An 18,145-nucleotide genomic window follows, 5' to 3' on the forward strand; every position below is an offset into this window, starting at 1 on the left:
GATTTTTGTGACAAAAATGTCGGTTATTGATTTGGGGATGTATGGCAGGCGGGCGGGCGGGTGGCAATCAAATGTTGTCCTTGCATTAACTCATGAACCGTTCAACCAAAGCTTTTAAAATTTTAATATGTTATTACTGACAACTATACGAAGGTCAAGTTAAATAATGGCGATTTTGACTTCTACCGTTCAGGAGTTATGGTTCTTGAAAGATTGAAAAATGGAGTTTCCTGTAGTGTCCGTGCATTTACGCATGAACTGTTCTACCAAAGCTTCCCAAATTTTAATATGTTGTTACTGATGACAGAATGGAGGTGAAGTTCAATAATGACGATTTTGACTTGTACCGTTCAGGAGTTATGGTCCTTGAAAGATTGAAAAATGGAGTTTCCAGTCGTGTCCGTGCATTTATGCATGTACTGTTCTACCAAAGCTTCCGAAATTTTAATATGCTGTTACTGATGACAAAATGGAGGTCAAGTTCAATAATAATGATTTTGACTTTTACCGTTCAGGAGTTATGGTTCTTGAAAGATTGAAAAATGGTGTTTCCCGTCGTGTCCGTGCATTTTCTCATGAACCATTCAACCAAAGCTTTTGAAATTTTAATATGTTGTTACTGATGACAAAATAGAGGTCAAGTTCAATAATGACGATTTTGACTTTTACCGTTCAGGAGTTATGGTTCTTGAAAGATCGTAAAATGGTGTTTCCATTCACGTTGTTGCATTTACTCATGAACCATTCAATCTAAGCTTTTCAAATTTTAATATGTTGATACTGATGACAAAATGGAGATCAAATTTGATATTGACGATTTTCACTTTCACCATTCATCAGTAATGGTTCTTGTGATATTGCCAGGACACAAATAAATGTTAATAAATCCGGTTTGCTGTCGTTGTGACAGCCTCTTGTTTTAACTTTTTTTGTAATAACAAATACATTTACCCTGAAAATGTTATGGCTATCATTTAAAAATCAAAACAACGAAATTTAAGATTATCCTTTTTAACCGGATTTTTGTGACAAAAATGTCGGTTATTGATTTGGGGATGTACGGCGGGCTGGCGGGCGGGCGGCAATCAAATGTTGTCTGTGCATTAACTCATGAACCGTTCAATCAAAGCTTTTAAAATTTTAATATGTTGTTACTGACAACTAAATGAAGGTCAAGTTCAATAATGGCGATTTTGACTTTTACCGTTCAGGAGTTATGGTTCTTGAAAGATTGAAAAATGAAGTTTCCAGTCGTGTCCGTGCATTTACGCATGAACTGTTCTACTAAAGCTTCCCAAATTTTAATATGTTGTTACTGATGACCAAATGGAGGTCATGTTTAAGAATTACGATTTTGACTTTTACCGTTCAGGAGTTATGGTTCTTGAAAGATTGAAAAATGAAGTTTCCAGTCGTGTCCGTGCATTTACGCATGAACTGTTCTACCAAAGCTTCCCAAATTTTAATATGTTGTTACTGATGACAAAATAGAGGTCAAGTTCAATAAAGACGATTTTGACTTTTACCAATCAGGAGTTATGGTTCTTGAAAGATTGAAAAATGGTGTTTCCAGTCGTGTCCGTGCATTTTCTCATGAACCATTCAACCAAAGCTTTTGAAATTTTTATATGTTGTTACTGATGGCAAAATAGAGGTCAAGTTCAATAAGGACGATTTTGACTTTTACCGTTCAGGAGTTATGGTTCTTGAAAGATTGTAAAATGGCGTTTCCATTCACGTTGTTGCATTTACTCATGAACCATTCAATCTAAGCTTTTCAAATTTTAATATGTTGATACTAATGACAAAATGGAGGTCAAATTTGATATTGACGATTTTCACTTTCACCATTCATCAGTAATGGTTCTTGTGATATTGCCAGGACACAAATAAATATTAATAAATCCGGTTTGCTGTCGTTGTGACAGCCTCTTGTTTTAACTTTTTTTGTAATAACAAATACATTTACCCTATGTTGTAATTAATATTGTGTATATAAATATGCTCCTGTTACGCAGTCTTCTGCGGCTGAGTTTTCTCTAATAAACTAAACTAAACTACCCTGAAAATGTTATGGCTATCATTTAAAAATCAAAACAACGAAATTTAAGATTATCCTTTTTATTTCTATAATTTAATTTGATACTTGTTATAGGTACTTGGGACTAGAAGATTGATGCACATTGCCTATGATGAGTTTGAGAAGGTGATGAACGCCTGTTTTGATGTGTTTGGTACCTGGGATGATGAGTATGATAGATTACAAGGTCTACTACGAGATCTGGTGAAGAAGAAGCGAGAAGAACATTTAAGGATGGTATGGAGAGTCAACCCTGCACACAAACGTCTACAAGCCAGACTTGATCATATGAGAAAGTAAGAAATATCAGAATTAAAAACAAATCTCAATTTTTAATGGGAATAGATTTGTGTCAGAAACAATTTTAATTCCATCTACAGGATTTCTTAATATTGAATTTGTTTAGGTGAAGGAAACTTTATTCCTCATTTCCATTCTCAATTGTATTCAATTCTAAACAATTTTATTATCAGTACTGTTTTGAATTTTGACTGATATCAAAAGAAAAGCTGTTTCATTTATTATTAATTACATTCAAGAAAAATGCATAAAATGAGTATCAATATTTATTTTTAGATTCCGTCGCCAGCATGAACAATTGAGACAGGTGATTGTGAGAGTGCTACGTCCTACTACCACAAAGTCAGCCATCAGAGCTACAACACCAGCATCAGAAGAACCAGAACAAAAAATAGGTGAACCTATGGTTGATGAGGCTGCTGATGCAAATGCTATTGAGGTAATTATATGTTTGGAATGACAGATTTGATTTGATTTAAAACATTTAAAAATTTTGAAAGATATAACAGAATAAGTAGTTTTCAAGTTCATCAAAGCATAAAATGTCACCTAACAGTAAAAAATAATTACAAAAAAATGATATTAAGAATTTGCATGCAGAATTTCTTGTGCATCATATTAAGAAAAAAATGAAATGTGTATGTACAGGAAACATTATGTCAATATACCATGTAAGAAAATGATTGAGATTACGACTGATGAACATATAATAATATTAACTTAGATATCAGATTGTCTGCTCTATTTTAGGAAGTGAATTTAGCTTATGAGAATGTTAAAGAAGTAGATGGACTGGATGTGTCTAAAGAAGGCTCAGAATTCTGGGAGGCTGCTATCAAAAGGTAATTTCTTGATAGAAAACATAAATTTTAAAAGAATGAATTGAAAAATTTAATTATCAAATTCTTTGCTTGAGTAAAATTGTACACACAAGATTGGCGAACCATATTAGAATACACTTCAAATGAACTTTGTTTAATATTTAAGGTATGATGAGAGAATAGACCGTGTTGAGACCAGAATCACAGCCAGACTGAGGGACCAACTTGGTACAGCAAAGAATGCCAATGAAATGTTCAGGATTTTCTCTAGATTCAATGCTCTGTTTGTACGACCACATATCAGAGGTGCCATCAGAGAATATCAAACTCAGCTCATACAGAGAGTCAAAGTTGACATTGAATCTCTTCATGAAAAGTTCAAGGTAACATAACCCAGCGTTTTAATATTCTTAACTGAAAAAAATATCCATTCTGATAGCTTAGAATAATGTTGAAATAACCAATAAAAATTATGGCCATCTTCATCTTGCCATAAGAGTAACAATTGTATTCCAGATTCATTATAAGTGCTGTATTCATTATAGACGTGAATAAAATCATATATACTAAAGAATTCTAGTTGTTTTCTATTTAAATAAAATATGTTAATAATTTTATTTATGATTATGTAAATACCAAAGATGCAATGAATTTGGCCTAATCAATGAAAAATTATATTATTACAGGTCCAGTATGCACAGAGTAAATCTTACAAGATGAGTAAAGTAAGAGATCTACCACAAGTGTCAGGAAGAATTGTATGGTCAAGACAGGTAATGTTTAGGAAGAAATTCATTTTATATATGTAAATGTAATACTGTAACAAAGATAAATTACTGTAAATTCAGAAATTATGGGTGTATTTATTATTGCAATTTTGTCAATTTGGACTCAAATGCGATTTTGATTTTTGCAATATTGAGAAATATACTGTTTAATTCATATTAAAAATTACAAAATGCTAGTTTTAAATATTGCGATTATAATCCTGTCGCATTTTTTGCAATAATAAAAAAAATTGCAATAATTTCTGAATTACAGTAATAAGATATTGTGATCTCAATAGTATGAGCCCAGGCAAGATTTTTATGCCCCACCTACGATAGTAGAGGGGCATTATGTTTTCTGGTCTGTGCCTCCGTCCGTCCGTCCGTCTGTGCCTCCGTTCGTCCGTCCGGTTAAAGTTTTTGGTCGAGGTAGTTTTTGCTGAAGCTGAAGTCCAATCAACCTGAAACTTAATACACATGTTCCCCATGATATGATCTTTCTAATTTTAATGCCAAATTATAGTTTTGACCCCAATTTCATGGTCCACTGAACATAGAAAATGATAGTGCAAAGTTCAGGTTAAAGTTTTTGGTCAAGGTAGTTTTTGATGAAGTTAAAGTTACATCAACTTGAAACTTAGTACACATGTTCCCTATGATATGATCTTTCTAATTTTAATTCCAAATTAAAGTTTTGACCCCAATTTTACGGTCCACTGAACATAGAAAATGATAGTGGGAGTGGGGCATCCGTGTACTATGGACACATTCTTGTTTTATGTTTGCAAGAAAGTAATGAAAATAAAAATATTGGTTAAGAAAGTTTTAATTAATTTGCTGCTAGTTATTGTTCCCTAAAATTACATGAATCTGACTGCTTTTTCTGAGTGTGTTTCTTCAATGAACAAGCTAGCCTAACGATATTTGTGTTATATGTCATTACAAATTTTGAATTGTGTAACATTTATGGTAAACATTTTACAGATTGAGTACCAACTGAATGCTTATCTAAGACGTGTAGAAGATGTTCTAGGTAAAGGTTGGGAAAACCATGTGGAAGGACAAAAGTTAAAGGCTGATGGGGATAGCTTTAGGATGAAATTGAATACACAAGAATTATTTGAAGATTGGTCTAGAAAGGTACAATGTTTAATAAATGATATGTTGTACTATAGGATTAAACACATTGTTTCTAGAGGTTATTGATGTGTAAACCGGGGCGATTAACTTACAAACTGAATAAAGGTCTGAAAGACTTTTATGTTAAGTTTGTGAGTAAGAGACCCGGTTTACACATCAATAACCTCTGGAAAATGTGTTTAATCCTTATAATTCTTCAGCCAAACATACGCCATTATTAATTTACATTATTTGTTTGACAGCTACTATATTTACCATCAAAAGCCATTGGCATGTCGTAACTAAGGAGAAGGCCGCCATCTTGACTTTCTAAAAACCATAAATGTCCGATAAATGCAACAGAATCTAAAATGAAATAGCACCTACCTCAAAAACTTCATTTGAATTAGATGTTATCCGAATTTAAAGTGTATATGTAACGAAATAATCTTTCCCTTGAAAATATTCATTCGTGTGACGTCGTGTTTTGCCATGACTTAAATTCGCCAAATCCTTCATGAAATTTCGCGAAATTTTATTAAAATTTTATTTTTATACATTTTTGAAGCTTTAGGGCATTTGTTTTATTTCTTTTTGTGTTATATATGCATTAGAATAGAAACAACTGTCATGTAATTGTTTTATAATCTCAATTTGCTGAAAATCCCAGTATCCTTGCAAGAATGTGTATCGCGCATGAATACATTACGAAAGTAGTTTAGGAAACATGGTTTATCGAGGTGTAAACCAAGAGAAAAATTCTAATTGACCAATCCAATTCAAGTATTTATAGATATTCAAATGATATAAGAATTATAAAATATTGAATGATTTAAATTTGTTGAAAATTGTAAAAAACACAAAGTGCTAACCACAATGGAATGTTCTATTCTAAAACATATGATGAATATTGAATATAGTTTTCAGGATTGCCATCATTGCATATTATTAAGTTGTGAAATAATACATACATGTCATTAAAAATTTAAAAAGTTTAAAAGAACAAATACTACTCACCACGAAAGAGAATACTAAAATATATTTAGTTGTGGTGATTACTGTTTATTTTATTTTGTATGTAAATACATGTGCAGAGGTGTTTACTTGTACGGATTGTCCGTATTTTACACGGATTTTTTAATAAAATTACTCAATACGGATTTGTCATGAAAAGGTACGGATTTTCTACTAACCCGGAAAAAACCCATAATTGCTTCCGTTTACAGCGATCGGTATCTAAAAGGCGCTTTTCTGACTGGGAATCGCCACTCTTTAAAGCGCAAAATGATAGCGTTCAAGTTTATTTCTTGGTGGGTCTAAAATTGCAGGAGGTAAGTTTTTATTCTATTTTCTATGTGTAAGCAGGAGATGTGAATGATCCATATCTTATAAATGGATCTGTCCCACATGTCTCTTATTTTCTTTCTTACGAAACCCAACTTTATTGGCATGGGCATTTAGGGAGGGGTAATGAAATGATAAAATCCTAGGAGGGGAGCTGCCGAAATATTTATTAGGGTTGGACTTAGTTTTTGTGGGGGAGGGAGGTAGAAGGAGGTCCTGTACTGTATTGTTTTGAAATGAAATATTCCAGACCTGCCTATTTGTCTGACAGAATTTGAATGAGATTTTAAATGTACATATCTTGTTTCTTTATATGTACACAATGAATACCAGATTTGCATGTATTGACTTATTCCAAACTTAAGCTCAACTTTTTTTCAAATCATGCAAATTTTAGGTTATAATCTTTGTTGCAAAAAATATCTGAATAAGACTGCAGATACTGTCAGAATGCAGGAAATTGCATCTAATTTTTGTGGGGGGGAATGCCCCCGAACCCCCCTAGATGGTTCGTGCCGCGGCACTCAGCCAGAGTATTACTGACAACATTGCAAAACTACTCACAATTCTACTGAGAGACATCATGGTGGGTAAACAGGTCTGCATGTGTCAATAAAAAGTTAGATAGTAAAAGAGAACAGTTACTATGCAACTTGAAAGAAGCATATGGTATGCATTTTGATCTTCAATGTAAAGTCTTTCTTGACATTTTATAATTTGAATGTATCTATTCAGGTTCAAGGAAGGCAGTTGGTTGTCACAGGAAGAATTTTCAGTATCCAGAGTGTGAAACATAAATCAATGAAGAAAGGAAATGTTCTGAGGTTGTTTGTGAACTTCCAACCAGAAGTTATCACCTTATCAAAGGAGGTACTGTATAGTTTCATATTTCAATTTACATGCAATGAAACTTTGATTTTTTATGAAAATGTGTAAATCTTAAGGTTGAAAAAATTGGCAATACAGCTTATGTTTTAATATCTGACAGTATTATGTACTTTATAACTTTACATTATTTATGCAGTGTTCTCCCCAGAATTTTCAAAAAGCACCATGGACATTAGCATAGCACCATGGCCCCTATACATCCTATTATCAAATCTTCAAATATAGCACAAGGGTACTACAGTTTTTGAAGGACCTTGGGGAAAACACTGATGCAATTGTGTCATTAATTGAGAAAGGAAACTTGTATGTTTAATTTTGTAACACATGCATATTTTTTTTACAGGTGAGGAATTTGAGATGGTTGGGATTCAGGGTACCACTTGCTATTGTAAACAAAGCCCATCAAGCCAATCAGCTGTATCCATTTGCAATCTCCTTGATTGAAAGTGTTAAAACGTATGAAAGAACTCTGGAAAAGGTTGGTAGAAAAAAGTTTACACATTTTATATGTAAATGTTTTTTTGAGAATAATAGAAAAGTTGTATAAAAGTATATTAATTAAAAATAGAAATTTACTTTTGTTCCTGGAAAAATAAATCCTGAAAATTAATTGTAGTTAAAATGTTATCTATGAAAAATAGGAAATCTTTATTACAAGACTTGGATTAAATAAATAATGTACTAATAAATTTCCTTTTCCAGATTGAAGACAGATCAACAATTGTTTTATTAGTTGCTGGACTTAGGAAAGAAGTACAGACTCTAATTGGAGAGGTATATGTCTTTCTTTTGATTTTATATATTAGAAGGTATCAAATTAAAACATATTTCTTCAATGTAAATTTACTTGTTGTAAAATCTTCTATTGAAAATATATATAAAATCTAATTTACCTGTTAGTATATTTTCTTGTGTGCCAATATTCTGTGATTGAGGAAATCTTGCATTCCTAGCTTTGTCATAGTTTGCATATAAACTTAAGAAAATGTATCATTTGTTGAACATTCAATTCATATTTCCCCTGTACACTTAAAACAACATAAATTGGTAGTCAACAAATAATGATAAATCCACAGTTTTACTTTCTAAGAGGTAATTGTACAAATATAATGAATCAATAAAAATAGTGATAACATTTTTACTTTCAGGGTTGTGCACTTGTTTGGGAATCCTACAAACTAGATCCTTATGTACAGAGACTTGCTGATACAAACTTTAACGTGCAAGAAAAGGTTTGATTTTACAAAATAAAATCTTTCAAATGGTCAAATTGGAGATTGTTATTACAGAAAACTTATAATGTTAACATAATTTTAAAATTAGTTATTTATTTTTTCCAAAATATATGTATACAAATGGCTATCTTAATTATGTGAGAATTTTTGTAATACTTAACCACTTCAAATTTATTATGTTTGTGATGATTGAAGACTTTGTCAGCTTAGTTAAATAATTTTATTTGAACAGGTTGATGATTTGGCAGAGATGGAGTCTGAGATTGAGCTGGAAGTGAAGGCTTTAACAACATGTTCCTACAGTAACATCACATTCACAGAAATCCTGAATCGTATACAGAAAGCTGTTGACAACCTCAGTCTTCATGCATACTCAAACCTACAACAATGGGTTGCAAAACTTGACGAAAGAGTGAGTATTAATACAAAAAATCAGGCTTGAAAATATATTAAGAGTTACATTGATTTGTAAATTGGCATTGTATGAGAAAATGTTTTTGCATAATGATAAAGCCTTATCTTTGAACAACAAAAGACTTAGATGAATGATCTTTTATAGGATTAAAAAAAGGAAACATCAGGAAATATATCATATTTTATATGGAAACTACTTGATGTTCAACTTTCTATTTTTTAGGTTGAGGAAGCTTTGGCATTCAGATTGGAAGCAGGTTTGAAGGCTTGGACAGAAGTTTTGAAAAAGAAAGCTGAAGATAAAGACGACACAGTTGACCAATCAATGGACACTGATGCACCACAACAGGCTCATAAACCAGGTGGTGATCCACAAATCAAGGTATCATTGAAGTCTCTGTAGATAGATTATTATCAATGTTGAGTTTTCAAACAATGAATAGTTTATTTATATATACATGTAAAGATAAGTAGATGTAGTATGATTGCCAATGAGACAACTCTCCATAAGAGATCAAATGACATAGAAGTAAACAAACTATAGGTCATTGTATGTCCTTCAACAATGAGCTAACCCATACCACATAGTTAGCTATAAAAGGATGTTTATTAATTCATTACATTTTATTTTTACCTTGTGCTTATTAAAAATATCCCTTTGTCACTATTTTCTCATGGAAACCAAAATTGAATTTGTTACTGATAATCTGTGTGTTTGTAAAAAATATAACATTTAATGGCTTTGAATTTAAACCTGGGAGAACGTCAAATTTTCATATATGCAAATAAATGAATAGGTAAATGTATTAAACAAATTTTATCAATTAAACAGAATTCATGATATTTTTTTTTACTCTACAGCCACTGATCCATGAACTGAGAATTACAAACCAAGTGATTTATGTAAATCCTCCAATAGAAGAAGCTAGAGTGAACATCATGCAAGAACTGTTTGCATGGGAAGCTGTCATCACCAGTTTACCAAGAATTAGACACTCCAGATACACAGTTAGTGTGTTGTTTTGTAATTACATAACTGGCAAAACATTGAAAATTTAACCTTATAGTTTAATGATTAATAAAAATTATAAGGTATAATAATGGTATTAGTTTAGAAATACTATTTAGTGAAGTTGACAGTCTGAGGATATGAGAAAATGAAAAATATGAGTATGATTTATTTTTATAGATGTAATAATCCTATTTATTTCACATTAAAACAGGTTGGTTTGGAAGCTGAATCAGAATCGGAAACAACCTACAAGAAAGTATTGACAAAATTACCAACAGGACAGAGAATATTAGAAGATGCCTATTCTGCAATGGAGGGAGTCATGAAGGAGTTCTCTAAATATGTCAATGTAAGTATACTTTCATTGCAATAAAAATTATTTCACTGGTATTCTTTTGATAAAATTTTCTTTTTATTACAGCTCTTCTATAAAAGCATGCCAAGCAAACCTTTGATCAACTTGCTTGCTATGTTTGTTTTGATGTTTGTAAACACCAGGTAGGTAGTCTGTTTCAGTCTGTTGTTTATATACTGGGATTTGATTTGACAATAAACATTTACTTCATTTCATGTCAATTGTTATTGTCAATTCAAATCCCAGTATATATAAAACAGATTGAAACTCTGCCTACCTATTGTTTGTAAACATCCAAGCAAACACAGCAAGCAAGTCAATCTAGGTTTTGTTTTGCATGCTTTTATAGAAGAGCTGTAAATCAATGTTTGACACAGAAATGTGTGAAGAAATTATTTGAAACTTTATTTATGTGTCATAATAATGTATGTGCATTTATTTCTCAGCACTTTCACAGCATGTTCCTTATATGATTATTATTACATAAGATGAAGATTATCTCTACAAATCATGTGATAAAAGAACATATAGAGATTTAGAATTAAGACACCATTAAAATCTAGAGAACTTGTATAAAAAGATTACTTTCTATCTTAGGTTTGGTTGAGATATCAGGCCCTGTGGGATTTGAACCCAGATGTACTTTACAGCAGACTGGGGACCAAACTGAAGACTTGGATGTCAACACTGGAAGAAATCAAGTAAGATCAAGTATACCAAACAAACGTCTTTTATTATTTAACCTAAGTAAACATTGATGTGTATTGAAGTGAGCATATTTGGTATACATCCCAGAAATGAAAGATGTTTATAAAAAAAAAAAACACACACAAAATTCTTTCAGTTGATATTTAAATTATGAAAAATAATATGAATAACTACATAAGATATAAACAGTATAAAACATTACTTCAACTGAAATTGAAAAGTTGAATCTGCCTCTTAGTATAAATCCTGGATCCTTAACTTTGAACATAATATAAAGACACTGGCAATCAGATTTACATAGTAAAGAATGGACACCCCTTTATTGTACATATTTAATTCCAGGGCTTCAAGGAAGACCTTTGATACCTCTGATACACAGAAACAACTTGGACCAATCATTGTTCAGTATGGAAAGGTAATTTTATATTTCATTATCTAGTATGATTTCAGATTTAAAGATGAGAAATTAAATTGATATTAAAGAAGTTAAAAATATTATCTTTGGATAATTGTTTTAGATCAACAATATTAAAAAAATCTGAGTTTTAGGAATTTCATGTGATGTTTCACATTAATTGTTTTAAAATATTTGAAACTGTTTATTTTAAGGTACAATCTAAAGTGAGTTTGAAGTATGATTCATGGCACAAAGAAGTTCTGACTAAATTTGGTAGTTTCCTTGGAAATGAAATGACAGAATTCCATGCAACTATTTCAAAGGTATGTAAAAGAAAAAAAAGATCAGTTGTTTTTTAAATCAATATCCTTCATTAAGTGGTGGGAAATATACTAGGTGATCAGTATGGGTTAATTCTTTCATTTGTTTGAACATAATCATATTTCAGATATAGAAATTCTTTAAGGCTTCAGTACTGTTTATAAATCCTGAAAAAGTTTGAGCTTCAAAATGTTCCTTCTTTCATCCTTGCACATGCATTGTAAAACTGTTTTTGTTATAACAGCTTTTCATTTCATTGTTGTTTAGAAAAATTCCAAATACTTTATATAAATTTTACACAGATTTCTAGAAAATGTCTAGTGGTTAATATTTTTTTTCTTACTTATAGGTACTTTCATCTTATAACTAGGTGCCAAAAAAGCAGCACTTTTATGGCTATAGAAACGTGTTACAATTCAAGTTAACATGTATGACATTAAAGATTGAGAACAAATTGCTACATTCTGCACACTTGTCCCTCTTATTTTATCTTTCAATCTAAATCATCTCTCTTGTTTTCCTTAACAAAATGTCTATTTATCTGTTAATAGGCCAGATCTGAGTTGGAACAACAGTCTATAGATACAGCCAATACATCAGAAGCTGTTGGTCTGATTACACAAGTACAGGCTCTCAAACGTAAAATGATCAACTGGGAGAAGAGTGTTGAGGTAAAATATTAAATAACCTAAGAAAAAGTCCTGTAATTTAAGGGAAAATTGCTCTCAAATATTCACTGGGAAAAGTTTTATGTTCAAAGAATCATTAGGATAATGTATTATTATTTTTATTAACTACCATTGAAAACCAGGTGGTGAACTGAGAATGAATATAGAGTGCCACTGGTAATTATTTGACAAGGGGAGGGGGATACAGCTTTGTAATTGAAGAGTTAGGGTCTAAATATGTTCTGATAGAAAAAAAGCACTTAGAAAAGAACTACATAATGAATTATATTCAATAAAGATATTTTAAGATGAGGATCAGGAATATTCTAACATCTAAAATACAAAATGAAAGTTAGTTTCCTGATTATAGTTAACTCAGTTGTAATACATTTATTTTGAAAACATACCATCATCTCATTAACAGTTTCATTCTTTTTTCTTTGTGTTCAGAACTTCAATGAAAGTCAAAGGATTTTAGAGCGACAGAGATTCCAGTTCCCAGCTAACTGGTTGTACAGTGACAACATAGAAGGAGAATGGGGAGCTTTCTCTGATATCATGAAACGTAAAGATTCCTCCATCCAGACACAAGTGGCTAGTCTACAGATGAAAATAGTGTCTGAGGATAAGATTGTAGAGAGCAAGACTCATGATATGTTGTCAGAATGGGAGAAAGAAAAACCAATTGAGGTAAAATTGTTTGAATATACATTTCATATTTTAAATGCTTCAAAAGTAAATAAACATCATAAACCCATAATAAAACTTAAATGATTAGTTATGGTTAATATTTGTTTTTGCTGTGAAAAAATTTGAAAAATGTGATAAATTACAGATCTTCTTACAATACTTTTGATATTTGATAGGGAGAACTGATGCCTGATTCTGCTATGAAAGCACTGACAATATTTGAAGGAAAGTTTGGAAGACTGAAAGAGGAGAGAGATAATGTATCCAAAGCTAAAGAAGCCCTAGAATTGTCTGAACCAGGTAAATATATTTAAACTTCTGTTATGGCATGGCAAGACTTGTGTGGCAGAGATTATAGAGTTTAATATGTTTATTTGTTTAATTTTCCCTTACCCAATAAGATCAAAGAGGATGCATCTGTATATCTGTCTTTCCGTGATTTACTTGTTTACAAATTAGTCATAAGCTTTGGTTAAGTTTTTTAAGTTCTTGATCTAGGCACCTACAAGCATAGAGAAACTACTATTATGAGTCAATCGATTTTCTCTTGATGAATAATGTTAGAGGAAGAATGAACTCCCTTAAATCAGCTTACCTTGATTTTCTATGATGTGTAAGTAAAAAATGTTACATAATTGAACAAATGACTGCAGAGAATTAAGATTTGAATTCATTTTTTTTAGTAGAAAACATCCAAGGTAGGTTATGGTACAATGTATTAATAACTGAATGTTACATTGACTATCAATTATAAGGTTATGGTATAAATAACTGAAACTTACATTGACTATCAATTATAGGCCAGTTGAGTCCAAGTGAAGAAAAGATGCAGGTAGCTCTAGAGGAATTACAGGACCTTAAGGGTGTCTGGATGGAACTACAAAAGATCTGGGAACAGATTGAAGAACTTAAAGACAAACCTTGGTTATCTGTTCAACCAAGAAAGGTACACAATAATTGAATCAATTATTATTATTTTGCTCCTTTTTTCAGAATTAAGAAAAGCTTATAACAGTCAATATTTTACCTATATAGATATATATTTGAAATATAATCATTGACCTCTTGTCTAGGTAGAGTGAGTATGTTCTGCAAGTATACAAATATTTCTGTTTGTAAAGTAAAGTCAGGTTTCAAAAGGGTATTTGGAAAATAAAATTTCATTTAAATATCAGTTTATTATATGATATATTTATTTGGGTAACAAGAATTGAACATTTCCTAATGTAAAAATTGCTTGATTTTATTTATAGATTCGTCAGTCTCTTGATGGCCTTGTTAACCAGTTGAAGGAATTACCAGCCAGATTAAGAACTTATGACTCCTATGACTATGTCAAGAGGAAAGTACAGGGATATGCTAAGGTATGTCATACATGCAATTATAGTGGAATAAAGTTCATGTAGATTTTGGTTTTGTTTGAAATTAGACCAGAAAAAGATCATTGTGAACTTCCTAATTGTTAAACAAAATGATTTTTCTCAGTTCGAGAGAATTTGGCTTATTTGTTAAATGTTATTTTAATGAAATAGTATCATAGTTATAAAAGTAGTTTTTATTTCAAATAATTTATTATCAGAAATTATTCACAATCTTTTAAGAATGTAACTAGATAACAATACACATAGAAATTACACAGTATTATTCTGCATTTATGCTGTGTATATAGAAGATATATGTTTTAATTTTAAATATTTAGACAGTTTTTAAGCAACAAAATGATTTTTTGTGAGCCTGACAGCATTCAGAATTGATCTTTAATTTAAAAATTAAGGTAAACATGATGGTTGTGGAGTTGAAATCTGAGGCTCTGAAGGAGAGACATTGGAAACAGTTGACAAGAAAACTAGGTGTTAGATGGGTGTTATCTGATCTTACCCTAGGACATGTATGGGATGCTGACCTTCTTAAAAATGAGATGCTTGTCAAAGATGTCATTCTGATAGCACAGGGAGAAATGGCTTTGGAAGAATTCTTAAAACAGGTATTTTGTTTAGAAAACTAATGTTTTAAGAAGTCATCTCTTTCTGATTTATTTTAAATTTGATTGTCTTGAATATTAAATATTCTGATATTTCTTGATACATTTTGATGAAAGGTGTATAATATGAATTTCAGATTTTAAGATTTAAAAAAAAGTTCTTATCCTCATTAAGGTTTAGAGATTAAATGGTAGACAATTAACATTAAGTCTATTAATAAATCTTTTTCACAGTAGTCTATTGGTGTTATTATATATTTGTATACAGTTTTAAATGTGTATTTCTGTATTGCCTTTGATAGGTTGCTGAAGTGTGGAGAAGTTATGAGTTAGAATTGATAAACTATCAGAACAAATGTAAGCTGATCCGTGGATGGGATGATCTGTTCACTAAAGTCAAAGAACACATTAACAGTGTGACAGCTATGAAACTTTCTCCATATTACAAGGTAGGGTACTCTATCCATTTTACACTATCACAATATTACAAGGTAGTTAACTATTTACATATTACCGTGGATTCATTAATATTTGTGGGATAGCAATTCCCTGTGATATTGTGGAGAAAAGTAAACGAGTGTATGCAGACTTTTGGCAAAACCATGAAAACAAATATCTACGAGTATATAATTTTTCGTCGATCCAGGAAAATTGGTACCCATAAAAATAAACGAATACACACTACAAGATAGAAAACTTTCTCCATATTACAAGGTAGGAAACTATCTTTGTATTCCAAATTAGGAAACCATCTCAATATTATAATGTACGAAACTATCTCCACAGTTCAAAGTAGATAACTATCTTTGTATTACAAGTAGGAATATATTTTTGTGTGTGAATTTTATGATAGTTCATACATAAAAAAAAGATAATTTTAATTGATTTGCATGAAAATATCATTGTTGATACCTGAATCCAATATTGAATTTATATATAAATTATTTCAGCAATTTGAGGATGATGCTGTGGCCTGGGAGGACAAATTGAACCGTATCAATGCCTTGTTTGATGTGTGGATAGATGTACAGAGAAGATGGGTGTACCTAGAAGGCATATTTACAGGAAGTGCTGATATCAAACATTTACTGCCAGTGGAAACTTCAAGATTTCAGGGGTAAAATATTCATTACTAAAAATATCCCTTGTCTCAGGACTGAGCAACACACTTTTTGATAAAGGAAATGGTTTTGAAACTGGGAACATCATAAAACAAGACATTCTTTAACCTGGAAAATAAGATAAGTGTTGTGCAGTCTTCAGATGAAAAGGAATATATCATGAAATGAGCTGTTTAACTACTCATTAAAACCAGAAATATAACTATATTTATCATGTTTATATAATATACTGCATTATATTTGAATATTTGCTGTTTTAATTGTATTTAGCAATATATTGGGTACAACATCAGAAAATACAGAACTCAAGTTTTTGTTTCATTTAAAAAGATCTGGATCATATTGGAGTTACTATTTCTTCAGGTTGACCATTTAAATTTCTGATCAAGTCCTTATATTGTATGTATGTATTTTTCTTTGTGTGATTTTGTCTAGGAAAACATTGATATTTTTCTCATTCAGTAGAACATTCTTACATTGTAATTTTGTTTTAATTACAGTGTGAGTACCGAGTTTTTAGCATTAATGAAGAAGGTGACCAAGTCCCCGTTAGTTATGGATGTTGTTAACATCAACAATGTACAGAAACAATTGGAGAGATTAGCTGATCTCCTGGGCAAGATACAGAAAGCTTTAGGAGAATATTTAGAGAGAGAAAGATCATCATTCCCAAGGTTGGTTTTAATACCAAAGTTATAAACTGTTTCAAATTAATGTATTGAAGACCCATTGGTGGCCTTGGGCTGTTTTCTGATCTTTGGTCAGTCTATTTGACTCATTCCTTATTTCCATTCTCAATTTTATTGTCAAAACACTTAAAATTTATATAATAGGTAGTCATACCTGCCAACTATTCAAAATGCCCATGGGGATTTTACGTACAAGATGGCTCATATAGTCCTACAAAACCTTCAAGGGGGGCTCAAATATATTTTAAAGTTGTGTTTTGGCTTCTTCATACTCTAACAAGCCTATAGCAATTGTAAAAAAAAAGTAATTGTTTTATTTAAATTGTGAACAAAAATGCTCTTTCAAAATTTCTATTTGGGAGCCTCCATGGGGGAAATCCCCTGCAAATAGTGACAGTTGGCAGGTATGGGTAGTTTACTAAAATATTGTTTCATGAAAACCTTTTTAAGGCAGTCAAAGCAACTTTCTTTAGATTTTTTTGGTATGTGAAATTTATAATTGTATACATGTGTCTTTTGGTTTCCTTGTTTAGCAATACAATCAATGGTAAATATGAATATTGTACAAAATAAGTTAATTTATTTATCTCTTTTATTTTCAGATTTTACTTTGTTGGTGATGAAGATTTGTTAGAGATTATTGGTAACAGTAAGAACGTAGGCAGACTACAGAAACATTTCAAGAAGATGTTTGCTGGAGTATCTACCATAGCTCTAAATGATGATGAATCACAAGTCACTGGTCTTGTGTCCAAGGAGGGAGAAGAGGTAGGTGTCCTTTTAAAATAAAATCAAAAAGATGACTAAATGGAACAAGTCTGTACAATTTATCACATAATTTCTTATATAGGTATAGGAAGATGTGGTGTGAGTGCCAATGAGACAACTCTCCATCCAAATTACAATTTATAAAAGTAAACCATTATAGGTCAATGTATGGCCTTCAACACGGAGTCTGGGCTCACACCCAACAAATTATCAGTCACGATGTGTCCAGTAGAAGTTTTATAAAAACCTTGTCTTTTAAATATTGTAATTTGGGTAGAATATTGGTTTTGAGTAGCCCTAGCTGATAAAGAAGTTTTAAAAAACAATTTAAAGTAGCGTTTTAGGTCAATCAAGACTATTTCAATATGTTTATGATCCCCTACTGAAATCACAGCAGAAGTGTCCAGATTGAATTACCTTATTTATTACCCAGTTGAATTAATTGAATATAGAAAGGACTGAGGAAT

The 18,145-nt window shown here is 31.2% G+C and overlaps 1 protein-coding gene across 6 annotated transcripts in view; it reads left to right on the forward strand.

Annotated features, from left to right (window-relative positions):
• The window catches only part of LOC143067879 (cytoplasmic dynein 1 heavy chain 1-like), an 88,243-nt gene that overhangs the window by 12,327 nt on the left and 57,771 nt on the right, over window positions 1–18,145 (forward strand). For all 6 annotated transcript variants that reach the window (XM_076241480.1, XM_076241481.1, XM_076241482.1 and 3 more), the window contains exons 7-33: window positions 2,156–2,376; window positions 2,657–2,819; window positions 3,131–3,222; window positions 3,368–3,584; window positions 3,888–3,974; window positions 4,953–5,108; window positions 7,167–7,301; window positions 7,663–7,797; window positions 8,022–8,093; window positions 8,468–8,551; window positions 8,787–8,966; window positions 9,192–9,350; window positions 9,830–9,976; window positions 10,192–10,329; window positions 10,933–11,036; window positions 11,386–11,458; window positions 11,653–11,763; window positions 12,313–12,432; window positions 12,880–13,119; window positions 13,296–13,419; window positions 13,920–14,065; window positions 14,373–14,483; window positions 14,894–15,103; window positions 15,403–15,549; window positions 16,051–16,217; window positions 16,722–16,895; window positions 17,513–17,678. In XM_076241480.1, coding sequence (XP_076097595.1) covers window positions 2,156–2,376; window positions 2,657–2,819; window positions 3,131–3,222; window positions 3,368–3,584; window positions 3,888–3,974; window positions 4,953–5,108; window positions 7,167–7,301; window positions 7,663–7,797; window positions 8,022–8,093; window positions 8,468–8,551; window positions 8,787–8,966; window positions 9,192–9,350; window positions 9,830–9,976; window positions 10,192–10,329; window positions 10,933–11,036; window positions 11,386–11,458; window positions 11,653–11,763; window positions 12,313–12,432; window positions 12,880–13,119; window positions 13,296–13,419; window positions 13,920–14,065; window positions 14,373–14,483; window positions 14,894–15,103; window positions 15,403–15,549; window positions 16,051–16,217; window positions 16,722–16,895; window positions 17,513–17,678 — 3,879 coding nt within the window. The remainder of the gene's footprint in view (window positions 1–2,155; window positions 2,377–2,656; window positions 2,820–3,130; window positions 3,223–3,367; window positions 3,585–3,887; window positions 3,975–4,952; window positions 5,109–7,166; window positions 7,302–7,662; window positions 7,798–8,021; window positions 8,094–8,467; window positions 8,552–8,786; window positions 8,967–9,191; window positions 9,351–9,829; window positions 9,977–10,191; window positions 10,330–10,932; window positions 11,037–11,385; window positions 11,459–11,652; window positions 11,764–12,312; window positions 12,433–12,879; window positions 13,120–13,295; window positions 13,420–13,919; window positions 14,066–14,372; window positions 14,484–14,893; window positions 15,104–15,402; window positions 15,550–16,050; window positions 16,218–16,721; window positions 16,896–17,512; window positions 17,679–18,145) is intronic.

Source organism: Mytilus galloprovincialis, chromosome 3, assembly GCF_965363235.1.
Source record: "Mytilus galloprovincialis chromosome 3, xbMytGall1.hap1.1, whole genome shotgun sequence".
Taxonomy (NCBI): domain Eukaryota; kingdom Metazoa; phylum Mollusca; class Bivalvia; order Mytilida; family Mytilidae; genus Mytilus; species Mytilus galloprovincialis.